A 9,150-nucleotide genomic window follows, 5' to 3' on the forward strand; every position below is an offset into this window, starting at 1 on the left:
GCCCTGGGCAATGTCGTGCTGCTGCAGCTCGGCCTCGGCAGCCTTCAGGGCCTGAGGGTGGCGATCGGTGGCCGTGTAGCTCAGCTGCAGCAGGGGCTGGGTGCCAAGCAGGCCTGGGATGCGGGAATACAGGTGACCGTGGCCAGCCAGCACCTGAAGGGGTAAATTCTGGAATCAGCCCGGCACCAGGCCGGTGCCCCTGAGCTGGGGCTGGGCAAAATGTCTATGAGACCACAGTCTGGCAGAAAAGCTTCCCCGTCAACCCGATGATGGTGCCAGCCGCGGGCACGCACAGATGTCACTGGTCTTATCCCCGGGGTCCTGCCTAGAGCACACCTCTTGGAGCCCACGGGCCCTCCACGGTGGCTGTGTGGACTGCACAGGACACCTGCACAGAACCACACAGGCAGCTGGGTGGCCCCTCCCACTGCCCAGGGCCTCCCCGAGTCTGTCTCCTTCTGTGACTGACGTTGGGGTGGGTCGCACGACGTTCAGGGCAGGGGCCTGGCTGCCAGGAGGCACCCACCTCCACCACCTTCATCTTCCGGCTGGGCATGTTCTCCACGGCAGTGTCCAGGCAGGCCCTGAGTGCTGGGGAGTCCAGAAGGCCGCTGAGCAGAGGGTCCTCTGGCAGCTCGGGCCTCTTCTGGGCCAGCACCTGCGCTAGCTCCAGCTGCAGGTTCCCGTTGAGCTGAAGCCTGCACGCAGCCGACAGCAGCTGGGGCAGTCCCTGCTGTGGGGGGTCCTGGGGACCTGGGCCCCGTCCAGTCCGGGCACCACCATTCTCAGCCCCTGCTGGGTCACCTTGGTCTGCAGTGCCTGCACCAGTCCTAGGGAGGGAGGGAGGCAGGCCTGCTGTTCCCAAAGCCCCAGGGCATCTGCCTGGCATGGGCTCTCAGACCCACTCTGTCCTTCTGAGGCCAACACCCAGCTCTGCCTACAGGATGAGAAATAGCTGAGGGATGAGGAGGGGCTGCCCGCCATTGTGACGTTGACTCCTGAACACCGTGGACACAGTGAGGGGCCGCATTCAGCTGCAGGGGCTACTCTGCCTATTCAAGGTGTGACCTGGGGCTGAATCTGTCATCTTTGTCCCCAAGACCCCTTCAAGACTGAGGAACAGTGACCAGGGACAAAGAAGACTGGGGCCGGGGAGGGAGGGAGGCTGCCGTCATGAGCTCTGGCCGGAGGGTTGGGCTGGGGTTGCTGACTCCGAAGGGGCCCCGTGGAGAGGCGAGTCTGGGGTCAACATGAAAGGGAAGCAATCGCTCCCCATCGCCGGGGTGTCCGAAGTCGGCAGGGCCGGGCCTCACCTTTGCACAGCTGCAGCTCCTTCTGCAGGGCGGCGCGCTCAGACAGGCACCCCTCCTCCACGTGCGGCGTGAAGCAAAACTTCTCCAGGATGGGCACCTGCAGGTCCTGCTGCCGCCGCGGGGCCGACTCAGTGTGGACACGGGACATGTGGACGCCTCCGGCCACCGTGATGCTCAGCCACCTGCTCACCACCACGTCAGCCACTGTGGGGACAGCCGGGTGAGTGTGGCATTGCTGGCTGGGGCACTGGGTTGGGGTCGGGGCGGGGCTACCTTGGGCGTTGTCCTGCAGCGTGTACAGCTTCTGCCTATGGGTGGCAGGGTCGATGTGGATGGCGGTGATGCGGGTGGGCAGGTGCAGGCTGCGCTTGGCCAAGCCCAGGATGGATATCTGCAGCATGGCGTCCAGGAAGCTCACCCAGTTGTCCTTCCACAGCAGCCTCCCCGAGTCACCTGCACACAGGGCCTGGTTGGTGCTGTGGAACTCCCAGGTCCCTGGGGCCACCTCCCAGAGCCCGCCGGGCCCCTCTGCTCCCTCCCAGGCTGCATGCCCAGCCGTGGGTGCCCTCTGTGGCCCCACAATGGCGACCGCCCTCCCCGGTGGCTTGGGCAGCAGCAGTCAGTACCCACCTTCCAGGCGGGCCTCCAGGATGCCATGGAAGTGAGGGCCATAGTCGTAGCCACGCAGACGCAGCTCCTTGTAAACCTCAGCCTGGGTCAGGAAAAGGGGCTCCTCGGGGCTGGGGTGGGACTTTCCGGGTGGTTGAAGAGCTTGGGGTCAGGGTCCTCCCACTGGTACACCTTCCCTGCAGGCAGGCAGGTGTGCAAAACCTGAAGACGGGTGGCATGGCCAGCGGGCACAGCCCCGCAGCTCCCGCGCCACCAGCCCTGCTTACCACTCACTATCAGGTTGCCGTTCTGTGACACCTCAAAGGCGCGGGAGGCCTCCAGGAGCCGTACTTCCAGGGACACGGTCCCTGCAGAGCAGAAGAGTCAGAGGTCAGAGGGCAGCACCTGCCCCAGCTGCCCCGCCTTGGTCCTGGGGTGCCCCTCACCAGTCTTGGGCAGGATGGTGGCCTGGTGCAGCACCACATCCTCAAACACCACAGGCAGCTGCTCCACGGCCAGGCCCAGGGCCCGGGCCAGCGTCTTCCACACTATGCACAGGTAGCCAGTGGCGGGGAAGATGCATCGGCCGTCGATGGTGTGATCCACCAGGTAGTGGTCGGGAGACTCGGGGCTGGTGTCTGCAGGAGGGCACAGGCCTCAGCACTGGTGTGGGGAGGGAAGAGCTTGCCCACCCGCTGGGCCCCTGCTCACCAATGTTGTAGATGGCGGCCGAGGGGGAACCAGAGCCGTTGGGGAAATCCTCGGCAGCCGGCACGTCCCAGGCCAGGCTGTGGTCCCACTTGATGAGTGGGGAGATGAGGGGGGTTCCTCGGGGAGCTGGGAACTCCACAGGCGGGAACAAGGCATTGGGGTTGGCGTCGATGCTGTGGAGAAGGGAGGCACAGGCGGCACATCCGTCACCGGGGTCCAGGGGCTCTGGGTTCAGCCGACCCACTCCCTGCGGTGGGCCATCCAGGGCTGCTCTCACCAGCCTGGGTCAGCGAGGGTCCCGCAGCCCTGCTCAGCCACCCCACGCCGTCGACTGCAGGAGGTAAGGCCCGGGATGGGAAGGGACCCACCCTGAGAGGTGCAGCCTGCCGATGCCGGTGAGGAAGAACTCCAGGTTGTCTCTGTGATCCTTTTTCATCAGGGGGATGATGGTGCAGCCCGGCTTCAGGCCACGCTTCAGGACAGCCTGGGGGCGGCAGGGCGCGTGGGCTCCCTTGGTGCTCAGCCGAGGTGCCTGTCCCAGGCTCCTGGCGCCCGCTGCCCCCAGGCTGGGCCTACCTGCAGCAGGGCATGGGGTGCGATCTCCAGCACCACTGCGTGCTCAGGCACGTGCCACAGGGCCTCCTGGAACAGCACAGGGCTCACCAGGTTGTTGACATTGTACTCAGCGGAGGACGTGCGTGCCAGGCTGCTGTGCCACTGGGCCTCAGGGATGGAGGTGCTGAGCCAGCGGGCTGAACGTGGCTTCGGCTCCCGGATCACCTGCATGAGGGGCCAGGTCAGTGCTGGGTCATGGGCGCCCCGGCCCGCCCCGCGCCCCCTAGGCCGTGTCAGCACACCTTCTTGAGCGCCTGCAGTAGTGGGGGTGCGATGGCCTCCATGAAGTAGGAGTGGAAGGCCATACCGCCGGTCCGAACCTCCTTGGCAAACACACCCTCCTTCCTCAGCTGCTCCATGAACTCAAACACAGAGGCCTGGGCATTATGGGAGCCTGGATGAGCATCCTGGCCCGGCACCCACCTCAGGCTCAGGGAGGTAGAGGGAACCAAGAGGGAACGGGCAAGGGACCTGGGGACAAGCCTGCCCCATGCCCCAGGCCTGTCAGAACCTCACGGGGCATAGACCATGGCCACATGTCCCTGCCAGACTTGCAGTGGCAGGCGCAGGGGACAGAGGAACCCGACTGGGCCACAGCACCCACCTGAGGTCCCGAGATGGTGACTGTGTCCTTGGAGTTGTGGCAGGCGGGCACCACGCCCGGGGGGCAGCGCTGTTTACACTCCTCCCAGGACAAGCCTATGGCAGAGCCAGCCTCAGAAGCTTAGTGTGGGGACCAAGCCGCTCCCAGCCACCCACCTACCCAGGACACTGCCTGCAGCTGGGGGCAGTAATGACAGGCGTGGTAATGGCAGCCTTGGAGCCTTCATGAGAAACGTTCACCCCCTGCTGTGTTTGACCCGTGGGTGGAGGAGTCATTACAGAGCTGCCAGGGGCAGCTCCTGGGAGCCCAGTCCCAGATGGTGGCCCCCTCAGTCCTCTGCAATCCCAGTTCTTTCCAAGCCCTGCCCACATGTGGCCCACGGGGCTCAGAGATGGGTGTCAACGGAGGGCACCAGTCTGAGGGAACCCTGGCGACCTGTGTGTTGGCTTCACCAAAGCCCCTGGGTTCTTACTATGCTGGGGCTGTGTCCCAGGGGGCTCCACGCAGGCCTGATGCCCATGGGCATGTGCCTAGGCCCAAGGCTGCCAGGTGTGGGGCCACTGGGACAGCTGCACGGGGACTTGCGCCCGGCTGTGTCTGAGCTGGGTGTCCCCAGGCCAGCGGGGGCCACTCTATCCTACAGGGGCCAGGCCAGGGCTGCAGGTGAGGACCCCACGCCGAGAGGGCAGCCTCCTTTCTTGGAGGTGCTGGGGCCCCCCCCCGGGAGACCTCGGGGACACCTACCCACGGCTGCCATGGCGCCCAGTGGGAGATGCGCTTCTTTGATGCATTGGCCCCTCCAGTAGGCAGCGAGGACAGCCTCCTCCTGGGACAGGCAGCCGTCAGCGTAGCCACAGGCCACCTCCCCCAGAGAGTGGCCAACGATGCCATCTGGTCTCAGCCCCATGCAGCTCAGCAGGTCTATGAGACCTATCTGGGGTAGAAACAGGACACTCGGGTCGCAACCTCCAGCAGGTGCAGCGGTTGGGGGCGGCCCCCGGCCCCACTGGGCCATCTCCACCCCCGCCACATCGACCCTCCCAGGTCTCTTGGTAGGAAAGAAGCCCCTATAGCCCCACTGAGACCCCTCCCCGTCCCCGCTCCGGTCCTACCCCCAGCATAAGGCTCTGCCCAGCAAAGAGGCTGTCAGGGTCCTGACTGGAGACTGCAGCTCCCGGGCTCCAGGGAAAGCCAGAGCCCCGGGCTGGCGTTGCACACACACACTGGCAGGCTTGGTCCTACCTGGATGGCAGTCAGGCTCACGAAGGAGTGGACGATGTCATCAAAGGTGCTCTCGTCCGTGCTCAGAAGCAGCTGTGACACCTTCAGGCCGAACGGCTTCACAGCCTCATCGGAGCGCAGGATGGAGTCTCGGAAGTGGTCCAGGCGCATGAGGCTCAGCCCCATCCCACGCCACTGCGTGCCCATCCCTGTCCCAGAGAGCACCTCAGGGGACCACCAGCTCCAGCTTGCCTGCCCTCTCCCCAGGGAAGGGACCACCTTGGGGACAGAGTGTGGGCTCACCAGAGCAGATGAACCAGAGTGGGCGGTTGCCAGCGGGCACCTGCTGCACCTCTGGGTCACCCTGCTCGCCACCCAGCACGGCATAGCCACGGAAGGGCATGGCCGTGGTGGGGACGGCCGCGATGTCGTTCAGCATGCTCAGGAAAGCCAGCTCCTGGCTGTGCTGGAGGCCCTGCTCCAGCAGCTCCTGCACAGCCTCAGGGGTGCGTCCACTAGCCCGCAGCAGACGGGGCAGGCTGGCATGTGGGGCGGGTGCTGGGGTGGCTGCGTGTGGGGCCTCAGGATGACGTGCACATTGGAGCCCCAAAGCCAAAGGAGTTGATGCCCACGTTGCCACCACGGACGGGCAGGGGCTGGGCCACCACTTGCAGCCGCCCATCCAACAGCGCTGGGATCTCAGGGTGGGGCTGTGGAAGTGCAGGTTGGGGCCCAGAGCCCGTGCTCCAGGGACAGCAGCACCTGTGGGGTACATGGTGGGTGGGCAGCCGCCCCACTCCCTGCACTGCTGCCTGAGCTGGGGCAGGCACCTCCCTGAGACTCTCATGTGGGGCCAGGGTTCCAGGGCCCTCTCCGACACACTTCCTGTCCCCAACCTAATCCTGCCATGGCACAGGGGTCCGATGACTGAGCCGCCATGGCCCTGCCCTCAGCTTGGTCCAAGACCTCCCCTTTGGGACTTGCTGCCTCCCAGCCTGATGTGGCCCCTCGAAAGCCTGGCTGTGGCCTGAACACTAAGGCCCCATTGGTCCAGATGGTGCATCTCAGAGGCTGCAGAGGGCCTGAGTGACTGCGGGTGTCGGGGCTCCTGTGCCTGGTCTCTGAAGAGCCACAGGCCTCTGTTAGTGGGTCAGGAAGCCGTAGACACAGGGGGGCGACACGGGAGACCCTGATGCTGCAGCCGACCCCCCCAGGCCGGCTCCTGTCTCGCTCTTCCAACCCAAGTGGCTCCTCCAGCTCGGCTCTGTGTCTGGCAGGCGCTCGGCAGGACATAAGACCCCCCAGGAAAGGTCCAGCGAGCCTGGCTATGCCATCAGCGTTAGTGCCTCTGCTCAGACCTGAAGCATGACCCGGGGACAGGCGTTCCTGGTGGGCAAGCCCCTGCCTCCACTTGGCAAACAGGAAGCAGCAGTGCTCAGCGATGGTGCAGCCCAGTCCCAGGGAGCAGGGGCCTGAGGGTCCCCAAGCCCAGCTCCACCTACCTTGGCCAAGGCTGCCAGCCCCGAGACTGGCTCCGGGTGCCCCATGTTGGACTTGGTGGAGCCAATGAGCAGTGGCTCCTGGCGGGTGGCGCACAGGGCTCGGGTGATGCCATTCAGCTCCTGGGGTCACCCACCTGTGGGAAACATGGGGGGGTCAGGGGCTCTGGCCAGGCCACCTCTCCAGGCGTGGGCACGGGTTACGGTCATGGGGTGGTGAGTTGGCGGGGCACATCACCTTGGTGCCTGTGCCGTGGGCTTCGATGTACTCAAATGACTCAGGGGCCACTCCAGCCGACTGGTACAAGGAACGGATGAGCTGCTCCTGGGCCTCTCCAGAGGGGAAGGTCACGCCTGCGGAGGGCTCGGCTCAGTGCTGCGGCCCCAGCCCCGGCTCCCACCTGCCCCAGGCACCCCGGCAGAGCCCACCTTGCTCCTTGCAGCCATCTGTATTGGTGCCAGCATTCAGGATGGTGGCATATACCCGCCGGGCCAGGGACTTCTTGGTCAGCAGGACGGCCACCACACCCTCCGAGCGGCAGTACCCGTTCCCTGGGTGGAGCAGCACCTCAGGCCCCGCGCTCAGCCCCACACTGGCCCTCACCCCACCAGGAGGAGCTCTGGGGTGTGGCGTGGGTGTTTCGGTGGGGGGTCCCAGGAGCTGGCAGGATCCTGCACAGCATGGGGCGGGTGCAGGAGGCCATCCTGTGCCACTGTCCTGGCTGCCCCGGCCGCACACTCACCCTCTGCGTCGAAGGCCTTGCAGGTGCCCTCGGGGCTCAGCATCCCCAGCCGCAGGAACTGCACGGAGGTGTTGGGCTTCAGCAGGACATTGATGCCCCCCACGATGGCAGCAGGGCATTGCCCGCTGGAGATGGCCTGGTAGGCGCTCTGCAGGGCCACCATGCTGGAGGAGCAGGCCGTGTCCAGGGCGATGCTGGGCCCTGCAAGGAAGGACGCTACGGCTCAGGTGGGGCTGCGAGCACAGGAGACCCCTGGGCATACCTCCCGCCACCAGGCTGGACACATGCTACACGGAGTGAGCCCACACCACGTGGTTTCTGCTCAGCACGTGGGGACCTGAAGGCCACCCACCATTGCAGGAGGCTGGGCAGGACCCACCTTTGAAGTCGAAGAAGAAGGAGAGCCGGTTGGCCATCATGGCTCGCTGGCAGCCCACCATGCTGTAGCCCACGAGCGTCTCAGGGTCTCGGCTCAGGGCCTCCGAGGCCTCAGAGCCGCTCACGCCCACCCAAACGCCAGTGTGTGTCCCTCGGAGTGAAGCTGGGTTGATGCCTGCCACAAACAGTGGTCAAGACCCCGTGGCTGGGTCCCACAGTGCAGCCTGCCCACCCACCCAGCTCTGGGGTGAAGGTCCTATCTCAGCCTCACTGGCTTGGGGTTGGGGGGCCATCCCAGTGGGACCCTGGAAGGGGCCTAAGGAGGGTGAGGTGTGCTGTAGAGGGGCCGGAGCAGAGCCTGTGGGCAGCAGCCAGCCCAGGTGAGGCCTGGAACAAGAACCAGGTCACAGAGAGAACGAGCCGGAAGGGGCGGGCGGGCCCAGGGGAGGGCACCAGGCGCGGCCAGAGTGGCTCCGGGAAGGACAGAGGGCTGCATTGTCCCTAGGCGACGCCTTTGGCCCCTGGTGTCACCGGCAAGCTCTGATGAGCCCGTTGGCCAGTGGCCTCTCCAGCACCAAGGGCAGCCTGCGCCAGGACAGGCCGTGATAAGGAGCCAAGGAGACAAAGCCCAAGTGTCCAAGCTCAGAAAGGAGAGAGGATCACCGGCCACCCCCAGGCAGCAGAACCTCAGTCTCGGGGTGGGGCCTGGCAGCAGGAAGGGCGCAGGGGAAGGGCCTCTGCCTCTCAGCCAGTAGGACCCCTCCTCGCCCCTGGTGGGCTGGCTCTGCCCGAGGGTGGGTGGGTGTGTGAAACGCTCACACCCAAGGGCAGCCAGGGGCTCAGCCTCCATCAGGAGGTCCTTCTCCACCCAGGGAGGGAGCTCCTGAACCTTAAGAAACGGCGTGGCCGGGCGCAGTGGCTCACGCCTGTAATCCCAGCACTTTGGGAACCCGAGGCGGGTGGATCACAAGGTCAGGAGATGGAGACCATCCTGCCCAACGTGGTGAAACCCCATCTCTACTAAAAATACAAAAATGAGCCAGGCATGGTGGCACACGCATGTAATCCCAGCTACTTGGGAGGCTGAGGCAGGAGAATGGCATGAACCCGGGAGGCGGAGGTTGCAGTGAGCTGAGATCATACCACTGCACTCCAGCCTAGGTGACACAGTGAGACCCTGTCTTAGAAATGAATAAACAAATAAATAAATATAAATACAAAAGAAATAGGCCAGGCGCGGTGGCTCAAGCCCGTAATCCCAGCACTTTGGGAAGCAGAGACGGGCGGATCACGAGGTCAGGAGATCGAGACCATCCTGGGTAACACGGTGAAACCCCGTCTCTACTGAAAAATACAAAACACTAGCCGGGCGAGGAGGCGGGCGCCTGTAGTTCCAGCTACGCGGGAGGCTGAGGCAGGAGAATGGCGTGAACCCGGGAGGCGGAGCTTGCAGTGAG

At 65.1% G+C, this 9,150-nt stretch overlaps 1 protein-coding gene across 1 annotated transcript in view; it reads right to left on the reverse strand.

The window, feature by feature from the left end:
* Positions 1-3: 3 nt before the first annotated feature.
* The window catches only part of LOC108525064 (fatty acid synthase-like), a gene marked incomplete at its 3' end in the record, with an annotated part of 11,510 nt that continues 2,363 nt past the window's right edge, over positions 4-9,150 (reverse strand). Inside the window, 26 exon segments of the mRNA XM_017866143.1 lie at positions 4-153; positions 527-747; positions 750-830; positions 1,314-1,517; positions 1,587-1,766; positions 1,944-2,054; positions 2,057-2,119; positions 2,210-2,290; positions 2,369-2,560; positions 2,634-2,806; positions 3,002-3,117; positions 3,210-3,413; positions 3,491-3,625; positions 3,853-3,947; positions 4,597-4,786; positions 5,095-5,282; positions 5,377-5,637; positions 5,640-5,681; positions 5,684-5,779; positions 5,782-5,805; positions 5,808-5,835; positions 6,576-6,709; positions 6,804-6,926; positions 7,002-7,124; positions 7,316-7,516; positions 7,695-7,868. Of these exon segments, the coding sequence (XP_017721632.1) occupies positions 4-153; positions 527-747; positions 750-830; positions 1,314-1,517; positions 1,587-1,766; positions 1,944-2,054; positions 2,057-2,119; positions 2,210-2,290; positions 2,369-2,560; positions 2,634-2,806; positions 3,002-3,117; positions 3,210-3,413; positions 3,491-3,625; positions 3,853-3,947; positions 4,597-4,786; positions 5,095-5,282; positions 5,377-5,637; positions 5,640-5,681; positions 5,684-5,779; positions 5,782-5,805; positions 5,808-5,835; positions 6,576-6,709; positions 6,804-6,926; positions 7,002-7,124; positions 7,316-7,516; positions 7,695-7,868 (3,590 nt within the window).

This window comes from Rhinopithecus bieti, unplaced genomic scaffold (genome assembly GCF_001698545.2).
Source record: "Rhinopithecus bieti isolate Rb0 unplaced genomic scaffold, ASM169854v2 scaffold_10638, whole genome shotgun sequence".
Taxonomy (NCBI): Eukaryota; Metazoa; Chordata; class Mammalia; order Primates; family Cercopithecidae; genus Rhinopithecus; species Rhinopithecus bieti.